This window comes from Urocampus carinirostris, chromosome 20, assembly GCF_059441175.1.
Source record: "Urocampus carinirostris isolate Australia breed hairy pipefish chromosome 20, RoL_Ucar_1.0, whole genome shotgun sequence".
In the NCBI taxonomy this organism is placed as follows: domain Eukaryota; kingdom Metazoa; phylum Chordata; class Actinopteri; order Syngnathiformes; family Syngnathidae; genus Urocampus; species Urocampus carinirostris.
In genome coordinates this window covers 8,725,001-8,742,500 of record NC_142368.1, presented here as the reverse complement: position 1 = coordinate 8,742,500, position 17,500 = coordinate 8,725,001, and the positions used below count along the sequence as shown (strand labels likewise).

Genomic DNA, 17,500 nt, shown 5'->3' with positions numbered 1-17,500 from the left:
AAAAATCAGGGCTTGAAATTGCTAATTAAGTCAAAGTTACAGTGCATGAAGGTAAAGATACACGGGTTCCCCTGACGTTGTGTTCTAAATGCGGTATTTTGAAGTCGAGTCGAAGTAGAACGAAGTTGAGTAAAGTCAGTAGAGTTTTTCGAGAACCGGCTTCTTCGGCTCGGCTCACTAAAAGGAATCAGCTCTTTCGGGTCCTAAACGGCTCTTCAGGTTGTTTTTGCTTCTTTAATCCCAACATGACCAAATATTATGTAAAATGATGCAAAAAATGACTTAAAGGAAGAGGGGAATAGAACAAAAAAGAAAAAATACCAAAATGAAAAAGTAGTGAAAAGCTGAGAAAAAAAGGAACAAAAGAAACAAAGGAAAAAAAGTAAATAGAGAACAAAAAGAAAAAAGTAACAGCTCAGAAAAAATAAACTGTCTTTCTCTTTGTCTTTCTCTCCCTCTCTCTTGTTCTCTCTCTGTCTCTCTCACTCTGACTCTCTCTATCTTTCTCTTTCTCCTTTTCCTTCTCTCTGTCTCTCTTTCTCTCTTCCTCACTCTCTTTCTCTTTCTCCCTCTCTCTCTCTCTCTCTCTCGTTCTCTCTCCGTCTCTCTCACTCTGACTCTCTCTATCTTTCTCTTTCTCCTTTTCTTTCTCTCTGTCTCTCTCTTTCTCTCCCTCTCTCTCTCTCTTTCTCTTTGTATTTCTCTCCCTCTCTCTCTTTCTCTCTCTCTTTCTCTCTCTCCTTCTCTTTCTCTCCCTCTCTCTTTCTCTTTCTCTTTCTCTCTCTTTTTCTCTATCTATTTCACTCTTTCTCTCTTACTCTCTTTATCTCCTTCTCTCTCTCTCTCTCTCTCTTTCTCACTCTCTCTCTCGTTCTCTCTCTGTCTCTCTCACTCTGACTATCTCTATCTTTCTCTTTCTGCTTTTCTTTCTCTCTCTCTCTCTCTTTCTCTCCCTCTCTCTCTTTCTCTTTGTCTTTCTCTCCCTCTCTCTCTTTTTCTTTCTCTCTTTCTCTTTCTCCTTCTCTCCCTCTCTCTCTCTCTTCCTCACTCTCTTTCTCTTTCTCTATCTCCTTCTCTTTCTCTCTCTTTTTCTCTATCTATTTCACTCTTTCTCTCTCACTCTCTTTATCTCTTACTCTCTTTATCTCCTTCTCTCTCTCTCTCTTTCTCACTCTTTCTCACTCTCTCTAGAAAGATAAAATGAGATTTTTTTTCAAAGGAATTAAAAAAAATAGAAAAAAAACGGGGAAAAAGTTTGTGTTGCATTCAAATCATTTCCAATTCTACCAAGTCAATCTTGTTGCCAACATTGTACTTCCACTCCAAAATGTGATTAAATACAGTTCTGTATGGTACTAGTAATGAATTCGTTGCCACACTTGGGATTACTGTTGCTCACTGTTGTTTCAAGCGTCGCTCACCGACTTTGTGTGAACGCTCAAAATTAGAGGGAACATTGTCCATCACCATCATAACTTAACACCCTGGTTACGTATAAAATGCACAAATTTAGGTTCGGGTCGGGTTTTCTTAACCCCGGTCTTACCTTCTCGCCCCAGGGATACGAAACTAAAACATTCGCCCAGTCAAAAAACCCACTCAAAAACTAGCGTGCCTTTTCCTCTTTACAGACGTTTAAATGTTTGAACATTTTTGTGTAAATATGCTAATCGGTGACATCACAATGTTGTCTAAGCCTGCGCTTTTCCTGTTCAATATTGAACAGATATACATTATTTGCAAACTCGACTTGGCTGACTCACACTTTCATAACAAGCTGGGGGCGGGGAGTAAAAGGGGCGGGGCTTTGTCGGTCTCTTTTTGCCTGGAAATATCGGTTTTTGGTCGGAGGGGAATGGAATTACCATTCGTTTTCATCTATTCATTATCCGCTTATCAACAGTAGGGTCGCGGGGGTGCTGGAGCCCATCCCAGGTATCGTCGGGCGGTGGGCAGGGGACACAAGGACAGACCCCGTTTGCTCATTCACACTCCATTTGGTTAGGCCAATTAACATGACATGCATGCTTTTGGGATGTGGGAGTGCCCGGAGGGAACCCACGCAAGCACGGGGAGAACATGCAAACTCCACACGGGAGGTTCGATCTCAACCAATGCAGAACCGAGCTAAAATATTCGCCCTCCGAGAACATTTTGCCATGTTTTAGGCATCAAACTATCAAAGTATGAACCAAATTATGGAACCAAATGATTTCAAAATTTTATATTGTATTCAAAACGATAAAACTGAAAAGTAGGTTTCTCAAAAATATTAGCCCCCGGTTCCCTCAGCTCAGCCAACCGACTCTAAAACTTTCCTGATGACTTCTGAATGATCCAATGCTGACCTAAATGACTAACAATGACTTAGTGCATCAAGTTTCAGTTTAAATGCACCCGCTCTGCGGTGGGCTCTGTGAAAGAAGACAATGGAGAACAGACATTAGGGAGACCAAAGAACACAAAAGTGAGGTTCGGAATCAAGTTTTGGGAAAAGCAGGAACGGGATACAAGAAGATCTCCCGGAGGACTGCTCGAGCAATAATCGAAAAAGAGCAGAAAATATTTGGAAACCTGCCAGGACTTGGTTGTCATGCTCTCTCTCTCTCTACCTCTCTGTCTCTTTCACTCTCTGTGTCTCTCTTTTTCTCTTTGTTGCTCTTTGTCTGTTTCTCTTTCTTTGTATTTTAACTTATTTTGCCTAACTTCCTTTTTTCATTTTCTCTCTTTTCTCTTTCTCTCTTCATACCCTTGGCGCTTTCTTTTCTCTTTTCTCTCCTTCTGTCTTTCTATTTCTCTTTGGATTTCTTTCTTCCTCTCCCTTTCCTTTCCCCCTCTCTCACGACTTTTTATCTTTTGTTTCTCATGCTCTCTCTCTCTCTCTCTTCCACCCCTTTTCTCCCACTCTGTCTCTTTCACTCTCTGTGTCTCTCTTTTTCTCCTCCTTCGTTGCTCTTTGTCTGTTTCTCTTTCTGTGTATTTTAACTTCTTTTGCTCTAACTTCCTTTTTTCCTTGTCTTTTTTCTCTTTCTACCCTTTGCACTTTCTTTTCTCTTTTCTCTCTTTCTGTCTTTCTATTTCTCTTTGGATTTCTTTCTTCCTCTCCCTCTCTTTTCCCCCTCTCTCACGACTTTTTATCTTTTGTTTCTCACGCTCTCTCTTTCTCTCTCTCTTTTTCTTTCTTTGTCCCGCACCTCTTATTTCTTTATCTCTGTTTCCTTCTCTTTAATCTACTGGTTCGGCCCCCGACAGAATGTTTGATCTATCGCGTGGCCCCCGAGTTGAAATGAGTTTGACACCCCTGCACTATTGGATGCCGCTTTAAAACGTCTTTCGGGATAACGTCAAAGCTTTAGATTCAAGTGAACAGACTTTCCTAATAGTACATTGTTAAGGAAGACGCATTGGCCCTCCATCCATCGATAAGCTCGTCCCAATTGACGCACTCGAAGTCGGCAAGCTTACCCGAGATAGGCTGAGGCTGAAAGGGGGAACGGAGACCATCCCGAGCCTCCGAAGAGTCTCCAACCCCAGCGCGGCTGCGCTACTCGTGCACAATTGGAGTAGCGTGAGGAAGCGGAAATGGAGGGTGCTGATGAGGTACTTGAGTAGAATGTTGAGGCTCCCCGAAAAGATCCCGTGCCCCACCGCCACCAGGATGGCGGGCGCGCGCCCGCGCACCGTTTCCATCGTCCGCACCGAGGAAAAAAAAAACTTCCCGGTGGCACCGAGCGCGACCGCAGCAAAAGGGAGGGAGGAAAGGGGAGGGATGGAGAGGGATGGGGGATTTCTTTGGGGGGGGAGGACCTTTCCTAGAATGGCGCGCGCGCAATCGTTTCGTCAAAACTCCTTTTAGCTCGGGGGCCACGTGCATGGTAGAAAGGGAAAAAAACGGACGGGTAGATAAGAGAAAAAGAGAGAATGAAAGAGAGAAAAGGGAGAGAGAGAGAGAGCAAAAGAGAGAGAGACGGAGTAAAAGTCTGCATGTGGACCCTTGCTTAGAAGGGTCCTCATCCCGCTCATCATGCAATTGGAAACTCTTGTCAAGAAAGTGACAAGAAAGAGAGATAGAAGGAGAAGGAAGCATAGAAAGAAAGACAAAGACTAGAGAGAGAATGAGAAATGAAGAGCGAGACAGAGACAGATAACAAGACAGAGACAGAGAGAGACACAGAGACAGACAGAGACAGAGACAGACAGAATGAGCCAGACAGAGAGAATGAGAGAAAATGAGACAAAGACATGCAGACACAGACAGACAGACAGAGAGACAGAGACAGAGAGACGGAGACAGAGAGAGAGAGAGAGAGTCAAAGTCTGCATGTGGACCCTTACTTGGAAGCGTCCTCATCCCGCTCATCATGCAATTGGAAACTCTTGTCAAGAAAGTGACAAGAAAGAGAGATAGAAGGAGAAGGAAGCATAGAAAGAAAGACAGACTAGAGAGAGAATGAGAAATGAAGAGAGAGACAGAGACAGATAACAAGACAGAGACATAGAGACAGAGAGAGACACAGAGACAGACAGAGACAGAGAGAGAGAGAGAGAGACAGAATGAGACAGACAGAGAGAATGAGAGAGAATGAGACAAAGACATGCAGACACAGACAGACAGACAGACAGACAGACAGACAGACAGACAGACAGAGAGAGACAGAGAGAGAGTCAAAGTCTGCACGTGGACCCTTACTTGGAAGCGTCCTCATCCCGCTCATCATGCAATTGGAAACTCTTGTCAAGAAAGTGAAAAGAAAGAGAGATAGAAGGAGAAAGAAGCATAGAAAGAAAGACAAAGACTGAGAGAGAGAATGAGAAATGAAGACAGAGACAGATAACAAGACAGAGAGAGACACAGAGACAGACAGAGACAGAGAGAGAGAGAGAGAGAGAGAGACAGACAGAATGAGACAGACAGAGAGAATGAGAGAGAATGAGACAAAGACATGCAGACACAGACAGACAGACAGAGAGAGAGAGAGACAGAGAGAGAGACAGAGAGAGAGAGAGAGAGAGAGAGAGAAAGTCAAAGTCTGCATGTGGACCCTTACTTGGAAGCGTCCTCATCTCGCTCATCACGTAATTGGAAACTCTCGTCAAGAAAGTGACAAGAGAGATAGAAAGAGAAAGAAACATACAAAGAAAGAGAGAGAGACAGAGACACAGAGAGAGATAAGTAGACAAGAGACACAGAAGGAGATAACCAGTCAGAGACAGAGACACAGAGAAATAGAGACAGAGAGAGAGAGACACAGAGACAAAGAGACACAGAGACAGACAGAGACAGACACAGAGACACAAACACACAGAGACAGACACAGAGAGAGAGAGATAGACACACACACAAAGAGAGAGACACGGAGAGAAAGAGAGAGACATTATGTAGTCAATAAGTATCAATAAATTGGTAAAAAGCCAAAAAGATGGCATTTTTAAACCATTTATTGCACCTTCATGCAGCGCTTTTCCTTCTTCATCTTGATCCGTCACCGACCAGGACAGGAAACAGGAATGAGAACCCAATCGCGTAACGTTACTCACAATTTATTGTGGAAAGGAGGAATGCGCGCACACTCGATCCGGGGATCGATGGTCGCGGAAGTAGATTGAAATCAAACAGATCGGGCCGAAAATAAAACGGGATTAAAAAAAACAGGCAAAAACAGGGATTCACGGGACTTGGCATATCACACAATCAAGTTTAGCAGGAGTTTCGCAGACGCTCTGACACCAAGCAACTCGCAAGACCGCGTTTAAGTAGTCCGGCAGCAATCTGTCAACGCGTTTCAGCTGGTGTCAGTGGGCGAGGCCAATTGGGCGCCGTGGCAACCGTGACAGAACCTGGCGCCATACAGCGGGGACCAATTGGGCGCCATGGCAACCATGATCATTATTATCACTATTTTCCCCTTTCCGGTATCACATACTATCTTGGGACCCACTATGATTGGCAGAACATTTTTCAGTGGGAAAAATAATGCTAAGAAGAAAAAAAAAAGGGTGAATTACGCTCCTAACAGAAGTTGCCGTTAATGCACACGTTTGAGAGGGACTACATCTCATTTTATTGTGATTTTGTTAGTTTTATTTCCTACGTTAAGAGGGAGTCACAAGAGAAGAAGAGCTACGAGGGAGTCCCAGGAGAAGAAGAGTTGAGAGGGAGCTCCAAGAGAAGAAGAGTTGAGAGGGAGCTCCAAGAGAAGAAGATTTGAGAGGGACTCACAAGAGAAGAAGAGTGCAGATGCAGTCACAAGAGAAGGAGAGTTGAGAGGGAGTCACAAGAGAAGAGTTACGAGGGAGTCACTAGAGAAGAAGAGTTACGAGGGAGTGACAAGAGAAGAGAGTGACGAGGGAGTCGCAAGAGAAGAAGAGTTACGAGGGAATCACAAGAGAAGAAGAGGAGTTACGAGGGAGTCACAAGAGAAGAAGAGCTACGAGGGACTCCCAGGACAAGAAGAGTTGAGAGGGAGCTCCAAGAGAAGAAGATTTGAGAGAGACTCACAAGAGAAGAAGAGTGGAGAGGCAGTCACAAGAGAAGAAGAGTGGAGAGGCAGTCACAAGAGAAGAAGAGTTACGAGGGAGTCACAAGAGAAGAAGAGTTACGAGGGAGTCGCAAGAGAAGAAAAGTTACGAGGGAGTCACAAGAGAAGAGTTACAAGGGAGTTGCAAGAGAAAAAGAATTGAGAGGGAGCTCCAAGAGAAGAAGAGTTGAGAGGGAGTCACAAGAGAAGAAGAGTTACGAAGGAGTCGCAAGAGAAGAAGAGTTACGAGGGAGTCGCAAGAGAAGAAGAGTTATGAGGGTGTCGTAAGAGAAGGGGTAACGAGGGAGTCGCAAGAGAAGAAGAGTTGCAAGAGAAGAAGAGTTGGTGGTGAGTTACAAGAGAAGAAGAGTTACAAGGGAGTTACAAGAGAAGAAGAGTTACGAGGGAGTCGCAAGAGAAGAAGAGTTACGAGGGAGTCGCAAGAGAAAAAGAATTGAGAGGGAGCTCCAAGAGAAGAAGAGTTGAGAGGGAGTCACAAGAGAAGAAGAGTTGAGAGGGAGTCACAAGAGAAGAAGAGTTACGAAGGAGTCGCAAGAGAAGAAGAGTTACGAGGGAGTCGCAAGAGAAGAAGAGTTATGAGGGTGTCGTAAGAGAAGGGGTAACGAGGGAGTCGCAAGAGAAGAAGAGTTGCAAGAGAAGAAGAGTTGGTGGTGAGTTACAAGAGAAGAAGAGTTACAAGGGAGTTACAAGAGAAGAAGAGTTACGAGGGAGTCGCAAGAGAAGAAGAGTTACGAGGGAGTCGCAAGAGAAGAAGAGTTACGAGGGAGTCACAAGAGAAGAGTTACAAGGGAGTCACAAGAGAAGAGTTGCAAGAGAAGAAGAGTTGATAGTGAGTTACAAGAGAAGAAGAGTTGGTGGTGAGTTACAAGAGAAGAAGAGTTACGAGGGAGTCACAAGAGAAGAAGAGTTACGAGGGAGTCGCAAGAGAAGAAGAGTTACGAGGGAGTCGCAAGAGAAGAGTTACAAGGGAGTCACAAGAGAAGAGGAGTTGCAAGAGAAGAAGAGTTGATAGTGAGTTACAAGAGAAGAAGAGTTACGAGGGTGTCGCAAGAGAAGAAGAGTTACGAGGGTGTCGCAAGAGAAGAAGAGTTACGAGGGAGTCGCAAGAAAAAAAGAGTTGCAAGAGAAGAAGAGTTGATGGTGAGTTACAAGATCACAATAAAATGAGACGTAGTCCCTCTCAAACGTGCGCATTAACGCCGACTACTGTTAGGGAGTGTAATTCACCCGTTTTTTTTCTTCTTCTTCGCATTATTTTGCCCACTGAAAACGAGCCGCGACCCACCGATTGAGAAACACCGCTTCAACCCACACACATTCATTATTTATATAAAAAAAAGACGGGATTCCCCGAAAGATAACACGAAGCTATGGAAAGTACTCTCATTTACTAGTTTTAATTGAAACTTCTCATCAGGAAATCACTTTGAGGTCAGGGTCTTGGCGGTGGTGCGCCCTCCTTCCAATTAACCCGGCCCTAAGATTAGCGGCGGGCCCACACGGGGCCCCCATTGTTGCCCCGAGATTAGCAGGCCTTGCTTTGCACAGAAACATCAAACGCTTCCATTAAGACGCTAGCGTGCACGCGCGCCACGCTGATGCTGTGCACAACAGTTAAAGCGTTTAAGTCAAACGTCCTAGAAATTCGCGATGGAACCTCGGCTTGGCACATCGAACGTGTTTAGCTATTAGCGCGTGATTGTGAAAAAAAAAACAAGCCGTCAGGTGCTAAGAAGAGATAAAAAATGCGTAGCTTAGCTGCTAAGCTAACAGACGTGTTCCTGTCACGGCCATGTTGGGTAGGTCAACAGAAACGTAAGGTAGCACAGAGACTCAGTTTACTTGGGGGCCATCGGAATTGGGGTCCATGTAAAGTGGGTCTTCCACGAGAAAAATACTATTCTCAAACATATTTTTCTTCACAAAATAAGGACTAAAGGTAGGAAAGTATCTAAATTAAGAATTCATAAGAAAATAAACAAATCAGTAATAAATGAATAAAAGAGAATCATAGACTTGAGTAGAAAAATTAGTCCCAAGTCTTAACTCTCTCACTTCTTTGTCTCAACTCTCTCTCTTAACTCCCTCTTCACTTTAACTCTCTTGTTTAACTCCATATAAACAATCTCTTTTAACTCTTTGTCTCTCTTTTTACTCTCAAATCTATTCCACGAACTCTCTTAACTCGACTTAGCTCTCTCGCTTAACTCCCACTCTCTAGTTTCCTCACTCTCTCATTACTTTCTCTCACTCTAGATACTTTCTCATAACGCTCTCTCCCTTTACACTCTCCTAACTCTCTGTCTTGCTCTCTTGACTCTCTGACCCTCTTGAAGGAGCTCTATGTCTCTTGCTCTCTCATAACTCATGTTTGCTCTTAACTGTCTTAAATCTTGCTATCTCGTAACGCCCTCGTAACTCTTCTCTTGTAACTCCCTCCCTCGGAACTCTTCTTCTCTCGGAACTCCCTCGTAGCTCTTCTTCTCTCGTGACTCCCTCGTAGCTCTTCTTCTCTCGGAACTCCCTCTCAACTCTTCTTCTCTCGGAACTCCCTCTCAACTCTTCTTCTCTCGGAACTCCCTCTCAACTCTTCTTCTCTCGGAACTCCCTCTCAACTCTTCTTCTCTCGGTACTCCCTCTCAACTCTTCTTCTGTTGAAATTCCCTCTCAACTCTTCTTCTCTTGTGACTCCCTCGTAGCTCTTCTTCTCTTGGTACTCCCTCGTAACTCTTCTCTTGTGATTCCCTCGTAGCTCTTCTTCTCTTGTGACTCCCTCGTAACTCTTCTTCTCTCATAACGCCCTCTCAACTGTTCTTCTCTTGTAACTCCCTCGTAACTCTTCTTCTCTTGTGATTCTCTTGTAGCTCTTCTTTTCTCGTGACTCCCTCGTAGCTCTTCTTTTCTCGTGACTCCCTCGTAGCTCTTCTTCTCTCGTGACTACCTCGTAACTCTTTTTCTCTCATAACTCCCTCTCAACTCTTCTCTCGTAACTCCCTCGTAACTCTTCTTCTCTCGAAACTCCCTCATAACTCATCTTCATTGTAACTCCCTCGTAACTCTTCTCCCTCGTAACTCATCTTCATTGTAACTCCCTCGTAACTCTTCTTTATTGTAACTCCCTCGTAACTTTTCTTCTTTGTAACTCCCTCGTAACTCTTCTTCTTTGTAGCTCCCTCGTAACTCTTCCTCTCATGTAGCTCCCTCGTAACTCTTCCTCTCTTGTAGCTCTCTTGTAACGCTTCCTCTCTTGTAGCTCCCTCGTAACTCTTCTTCCTTTGTGACTCCCCTCGTAACTCTTCTTCCCTTGTGACTCCCCTCGTAACTCTTCTTCCCTTGTGACTCCCCTCGTAACTCTTCTTCTTTGTAACTCCCTCGTAACTCTTCTTCTTTGTAACTCCCTCGTAACTCTTCTTCTTTGTAACTCCCTCGTAACTCTTCTTCTTTGTAACTCCCCTCCTAACTCTTCTTCTCTGTAACTCCCTCTCAACTCTTCTCTCGTAACTCCCTCTCAACTCTTCTTCTTTGTAACTCCCTCTCAACTCTTCTTCTTTGTAACTCCCTCTCAACTCTTCTTCTTTGTAACTCCCTCTCAACTCTTTTTGTTTGTAACTCCCTCTCAACTCTTTTTGTTTGTAACTCCCTCTCAACTCTTTTTGTTTGTAACTCCCTCTCAACTCTTCTTCTTTGTAACTCCCTCTCAACTCTTCTTCTTTGTAACTCCCTCTCAACTCTTCTTCTTTGTAACTCCCTCTCAACTCTTCTTCTTTGTAACTCCCTCTCAACTCTTCTTCTTTGTAACTCCCTCTCAACTCTTTTTGTTTGTAACTCCCTCTCAACTCTTCTTCTTTGTAACTCCCTCTCAACTCTTCTTCTTTGTAACTCCCTCTCAACTCTTCTTCTCTTGTGACTCCCTCTCAACTCTTGCTCTCCTGTAACTCTTTGTTATTTCCTGACTCTCTCAATAAAACTCTCTTGTGATTGTACTTTATTTATACTCTTGACTCGACTCTTGAGACTCAGCCAGTCAGTCAGTCACTGGGAACAGCCGGCCAAGTACACCGACTTTTAAATACCGCATTTGAAGCACACCGCAGACAGAAGTCCCGTTTTACAGGCTAATCATTTTTGCTTTTGTTCATCCCACATGAACTTTAATTGTTAGCTGCATTTGTGAGTGAGCATGAAACTTTCATATTAAGGCGGGAGCTTCGGACTATCATCACAGGCCACAAATGGCCCGTGTGCCGTGAGTCTAGAACCCCTGGTGAATACACATAATTCGTGTTTGTTTTCAAATCATATCAAAAATGTATTTGTACAGCAATTTTCAGACACCACAATATACAACTCAAAGCATTCAATGAACCATAGACAAAGCCATCCCTTTCTCCCCACTCAACATCCCGGAACACCAAATACGCCAGCATAAACACACAAATAGGGGGGAAAATTTTCAAATATACTTCCATCCATTATGAAATGAAATGATCTGCATTTCTATAGCGCTTTTCAAGTCAAGACTTCCCAAAGCGCTTTACAGTGTGCTTCACATTTCCCAATAGCGGCCGTGCAGCTATGTAAGGCGCTAACCTGCTTATTGGGGGTATTAGGGGTTCAGTGTCTTACCCAAGGACACTTCGACATGTGACACGGAGGAGCCGGGATTCGAACTGCGACCTCTTGATCCCAAGACGAGCGCTCTACCTCCTGCGCCACTGCCGCCCCAAAAATTCTAGCGGCCGTGCAGCCATGTTAGGCGCTAACCTGCTTATTGGGCGTATTAGGGGTTCAGTGTCTTACCCAAGGACACTTCGACATGTGACACGGAGGAGCCGGGATTCGAACTGCGATCTCTTGATCCCAAGACGAGCGCTCTACCTCCTGCGCCACTGCCGCCCTAAAAATTCTAGCGTCCGTGCAGCCATGTAAGGCGCTAACCTGCTTATTGGGCGTATTAGGGGTTCAGTGTCTTACCCAAGGACACTTTGACATGTGACACGGAGGAGCCGGGATTCGATCTGCGATCTTTTGATCCCAAGACGAGCGCTCTACCTCCTGAGCTACTGCCGCCCATTATCTGCACCGCTTATCATCAGTAGGGTCGCGGGGGTGCCTGAGCCCATCCAATCTTCGGGCAGTGGGCAGGGGACACCCTTTTGGAGCAATTTAAGACACATCTAATAAATACAATGAAAACATAAATAAAAGACAATAGCAAGGCAAAGACGAACCATGTTTTTCGGGAATGTGCCGACATTCTTCACTCGACGCAGGAAGTCGAGTCGCAGTGAAGCTTAGCTAATTCCTTTTCAGGGTTAGGTAGGGTTACTTTAACTGGATTACTTTTAACTACTTTTGGATTACTCCAATACCAAATATGCTAATAAAAGACAAAAGAAACTAAATATGAATAAAATGACTACATTTTGTGCAGGCTTGGGGAGTAACGGAATACATGGAACGGCAAAAATGATGTTGGCAAGCTGTTTGGATTTATTTTCATTTTGTTTCTGTTGCATTTGATGTTCGTTTTGCCGGAGATCAAAGCCAGGAGAGAAAGCTTACCACGCGTTGTGAGTCATCATTTGATTCATATTTAGTTTATTTTGTCTTTTATTAGCATATTTGGTATTGGAGTAATCCAAAAGTAAGTGAAAGCAATCGAGTTAAAGTAACCCTACCCAACCCTGTTCCTGCGGGGAAGATTTTGTGACACTGTACCACTCGGACTTGATGAGGTTCTTGGGGTCAGGGGGCTTGTTGTAGGAGGCGAGAGGGGTCCTCTAGGGCAGGGGGCAGCGTCTTCGGGAGCAGGGTGCTCGTCCTCTGGGGTAGGGGGCGTGTACTCAGGGGAAGGGGGCGTGTACTCCAGGACAGGTTGCAAAACCTTAGGGGTAGGGGGCGCGTACTACGAGGCAAAAGGTGTCATCAGGGGCAGAAGGTGACGTCCTCAGGGGACACATGGTGTGCGTTTTTGAAGGCAGGGTGCATGTCCTCAGAGGGGAGGGGGTGGCATCTTTGGGGTAAAGGGGCGTGTCTTCATCAGGGGGCGCTCAAACACGGGGGCGTGTACACCTTGACCGTCTCGTCCCATGAACAGTCCAGCACCTGGAAGCCAAGGTGGAACGTCAAAGATGAATTCACCACTATGGAAACAGTGCCGCCTCGGTCGGCATTCTCTAATTCGAAAACACAGGTGTCAAACAGGCGGCCTGCGGGCCAGATCAGGCCCGCTCAGGGATTGAATCCGGCCCGCGAGACAACACTTAGAGAAGCGCAAGAGAAAAACAAGCTGCAGGTTGAAATATGGCAACTTGATGTTGCCAAAGCCAGGTGCCTCGAACAAAGAAACTGTACTTGTATTTCTTTATCTCTCTCTCTTTTCCACCCCTTTTCTCCCACTCTCTCCCTTTCACTCTCTGTGTCTCTCTTTTTCTCTCCCTTTGTTACTCTTTGTCTCTTTCTCTCTCAGTGTCTTTTAACTTCTTTTCCTCTAACTTCCTTTTTTCCTTTTCTCTCATTTTTCTTTCTCTCTTCATACCCTTCACGCTTTCTTTTCTCTCCTTCTGTCATTCTATTTCTCTTTGGATTTCTTTCCTTCTTTCCCCCTCTCTCACGGCTTCTCTTTTTATCTCTTTTGTTTCTCACGCTCTCTCCCTCTCCTTCTTTCTTTGACCCGCCCTCTCTCCTTTTCCCTTCCTCTTTCTCTTTAATCTACTAGTCCGTCCCCCGACAGAATGTTTGTTCTATCGTGTGGCCCCAGAGTTAAAATGAGTTTGACACCCCTGTTCTAAAACGTGCAAAATGTAAGGAAAAAGAACATGGCGAGACAACACTCAGAGAAGTGCAAGAGAAAAACGAGCTGAAATGTATCCACTTGATGTTGCCAAAGCCAGGTGTTTCTCACAAATGCCTTCTCTCACTCTCTCTCTCTCTCTCTCTCTTTCTCTCTGTCTCTTTCTCTGTCTCTATCCGTCTCTTTCTTTCACTCGCCCTTTCTCTCACTCGCTCTTTCCCTCTCACACACACTCTCTCTCTCTCTCGCTCGCTTTCTCTCATTCTCGCTCTCTTTCTCATCTCTCTCTCTTTTTCACTCTCTCATTCTCTCTCTCTCCCTTTCACGCTCTCTTTTTCTCTTTCTTTGTTCCTCTTTGTCTCTTTCTGTCTGTGTCTTTTTACCCTTTGCTCTCTTCATTGTTTCCTTTTCTCTCTTCTCTCTTTGTCTTTCTTTCTCCATCTCTCTTTCTCTCTTTATGGATTTTATTATTTCTCTTTCTTTCCCCCTCTCTCACTTTTTCTCTTTTTATCTCTTTTCTTTCTCACGCTCTCTCTCTCTCTCTTTCTCCCTTTCTTTGTCCCTCCTCCCTACCTTTCTCTCCCACTTTCTCCTATTTCTTTCTCTCTTTTTATTATTTCTCTCTGATCTATTAATCCGGCCCCGGAGAGAACGTCTGTTCTATCGTGTGGCCCCCGCGTTAAAATGAGTTTGACATCCCTGATATGCACGCTTGAACACACAAATAAAGGATGTAGGAGGTCTACAGGCCTGTTTTTTTTTTACCGCTGCAGTGTGTGACTAGAGAACTGTGAAGTCATCTGAGATTTATGACCACCCCCCTATATACACACACTGGAAATGGGGTGTGTGTAGAGCCATAAAGGGGAATCCATCACACACGTGGTTGAGTCTGGATGAGAGCGGCTAAAGTGTGTGTGTGTATTGGCTAGCGCGCCATCATTAGCTTGTTCAGCAAATTACTTTCATTTCAATTTTGGCTTTGAATTAAGGATGAGCAAGTACAGATATTGGGTGCTTATACAAGCCTTTTTCTCCTACACTCAGGGTTTTGGCATGTTTTAATGGACAAATTCAAGCACTTTTCAAGCACTTTCAAGGCCTATTTACTCATTTTTTCCAGTAAATTGGAACCTGGGTTTTCGAACGGCTCTCAGTTCGAACAAATCGAACAAAAAATTTCGAGAAATTCTTGCTTCGCTGTTCGGTCAAAAAGTCGGAGTTCGAACGCCGGTAATGCGTGAGTGCGTACGCTAGGGTGCGATGCTGAGCGGCGTACGGGTGTTTTAGCCCCTTATTATGTCGCCGAAGAAAGTCAGTGCAAGCAGCAAAGTTGCTACAGGTGAAAAAAGAAAAGTAGTGCGTACAACTACTCCACCTGCGCCTTCTGCTGACCACCACAAAGGTAAGAAATCCTATCCATACTTCGGGGCGGCAGTAGCTCAGGAGGTAGAGCGATCGTTTTAGGATTAAGGGATCCCAGTTCGAATCCCAGCTTGTCCGTGTTACATGCCGAAGTGTCCTTGGGTAAGACACTGAACCCCCAATACCCCCAATAAGCAGGTTAGCGCCTTACATGGCTGCACAGATCACGGCCGCTATTGGGAAATGTGAAGCACAATGTAAAGCGCTTTGGGAAGTCATTGACTTGGGTTAGCTTTAAGTTTACGTTAAACATTGAGGGTGTTGGAACGGAGCCTAACATTGAGGGTGTTGGAACGGAGCCCCCTTTCCAATGAACCGCTCACCACTTGTTGTGGAGACCCGGGTGCTAAATGACTTGTAAACGACCTGATTTTTTTTTTTTTTACACATTCATGTTAGCGTAATCTTTCGTACGGAAGTTTACGATAACGCGGACGTACGATTAGCCTGGGTGAGCTTCATGTTTACGTTAAACATTCAAGGGAAACATTCAGGGTGTTGGAACAGATTAAAACGATTGACATTATTTTTAATGGGAAAAATGATTTCGGTGATCGAACAAATCGGTTTTCGAACAGGGTTCTGGAACGGATTATGGTCGAGAACCGAGGTTCCACTGTACCTTCAAAAGAAGAAATCCAGCACGGATTTTTTCTGTTGACTTTGATGACAAAAATATCTTGCTGCCAGGACTTACTTTGTGCTATTTTGAGCTGTTCCTACCGATGATCTACCTTTGTGTCAATGGGCTGCTATAAACGGACATGAATTCTGCCATTCTGCTTCGACAATGCACGTGCAGCTTTGATACGTAACACTTGTTTACAAACACCGAAGGACTTGCCAGGTGCTGGGTAATAGTTCAATTCGGAAGACAAAAAAAGAAAGAAATTACACTACGTATAAAAAGCAGAAAAATTAGCCAAATTTTGACTCATTTTGATGATACTGATTGCCGAAGCAGACTGCATTCAATATTTCAATCGAAGAGACTGCTGATTTTTTGCTTTTTGTTTTAAGTTCATATATGTTTTTCAGAGCATCTGTGTTTAAATTGGTTAAAATATTTTGAATTTTTATTACCGCAAATTCCGGACTATAGAGAGCACCTGATTATAAGCCGCACCAACCACATTTTAAGAGGAAACACGATTTTTATATTTATACAAGCCGCACCTGTGACACAATCACAAAATTAGCCCAAACCCAGCTTTGAGTCCCGCGATTGTAACTGGATATAAAGTACACAGTCCAAAAACCACAGCCGGCAAAATGAACAGAAAATGATACCGGTACTTAAGGTTTGATACAGACCTGCAGAGACCGGGTGCCCGTTGAAACTAATCCAAGGAAAAAAAAGTCTATATTTCCAAAGGTAAGGGTGGGAAAAATATATATCCACTATTGTCCGCCGCGACAACAGGTCTCACTCACCTTTACCCCACTTCCCGTCAGCCCGCGTTTGCTCCGCCCCTCTTTTTTAATTCGCAAAATATTTCAGAATAAGTGTCTCAAATAAATACATTACAAAAATATACAGGAGCAAATACATATTATACATCGGTTACACATATTTACAAAGAAAGACGGTACACCGAGAGAGTTTTCAAAGCTTTAATCATAATATTATAACTTTCATCCCAAACCGTGCCTGTGAAGGGTAGCAAAACGCTACTAGCAACACGCTCACAACACAGTATATGGGTCTGTTAAAAAAAAAACATACCGTTCTTGTAGAAACCACGGTAAACCGTCCTCAACTTCCTCCTTGTAACTGACGTCATCAAAGTCAGACGACTTTACCAGTATGGGAAAAAGACTTTGTCATATAGACGTCGTCCCACGTTCCCTTACTAAAAAACACGCTAGCAACACGCTCGCAAAGTAAAGTTTACGTGCAGTAGCTCTGTTTCCTTCTTTATCAGACTGCTCGATTGCGCTTAGCTTGAAAGTTGCGTCATGTGCCTTTCTTATTGCAATTTGCATGATGAAGATATGTCTACGCTAATTTAATTTGTGCACAAGCTAAGAAGTTGCAGTCTTCCTCGGCGCATATATTCCACCGGTCTAAATCTTACCATTTGTACTCGAGCGCCGCTGGCGGCTGTTAGAAGAATTACATAAATTGGCCGCATCACTGAATAAGCCGCAGGGTTGAAAGTTAGGGAAAAAAGTAGCGGCTTATAGTCCAGAATTTACGGTATATTGATTGCTCCGAAGCAGACGGCATTCAATATTTCTATCAAAGAGACTGCTGATTTTTTGCTTTTTGTTTTACTTCTGTAAGTTCATATTTTTTGCGTGTTCTTCAGAGTATCTGTGTTTAAATTAGTTAAAATATTCTGAATTTTTATTATATTGTTTTGCATTTTCAGGGATTTTGTGTTGTTGATTGACTTGTGTAAAAAGCTAACAAAAATCTGAGAAGTCTTTTGTGAGTCGAAAGAGCTCTTCTCAGTGAGCTGAGCCAAAAGAGCAGGTTTTCTAACACGAGAAGTACCACAGCGGAGTGCGAGAATTTCTCCCTACTGATATTCTCCCTACGAGAAGTGAGATCAAAAATGAAACCATCGGCTCAGCCTCCAGGACTGTCCCTTTGGCCAATTTTTCAACCCAATGGAGCCCCCTGACTCCAAATAGTTGCCCACCCCAGGTCAAACGCGTTGGTAAGTATGTGTTAGCATGAAACTAGCTTGCGTGTCATCTGCCATGTTACCTGGTTTGGTACGTGCAGGTTGAA

General features: G+C 44.1%; 2 protein-coding genes across 8 annotated transcripts in view; both read right to left on the bottom strand.

Annotated features, from left to right (window-relative positions):
- slc35d3 (solute carrier family 35 member D3) overlaps nt 1-3,690 on the bottom strand; it is a 16,102-nt gene extending 12,412 nt beyond the window's left edge. Inside the window, exon 1 of the mRNA XM_088325311.1 lies at nt 3,466-3,690. Within this exon, the coding sequence (XP_088181437.1) occupies nt 3,466-3,690 (225 nt within the window). The remainder of the gene's footprint in view (nt 1-3,465) is intronic.
- A 6,784-nt stretch (nt 3,691-10,474) lies between these two features.
- Nucleotides 10,475-17,500, bottom strand: part of pex7 (peroxisomal biogenesis factor 7) — a 44,633-nt gene continuing 37,607 nt past the window's right edge. For 6 of the 7 annotated variants that reach the window (XM_088325397.1, XM_088325396.1, XM_088325398.1 and 3 more), the window contains 2 exons: nt 17,477-17,500; nt 10,475-12,647 (listed from right to left, as the gene is read on the bottom strand). The exon at nt 17,477-17,500 is cut by the window's right edge and continues 76 nt beyond it. In XM_088325397.1, the coding sequence (XP_088181523.1) occupies nt 12,582-12,647; nt 17,477-17,500 (90 nt within the window). In that variant the 3' untranslated portion in view covers nt 10,475-12,581. The remainder of the gene's footprint in view (nt 12,648-17,476) is intronic. The other variant, XR_015848309.1, reaches the window with a different exon arrangement.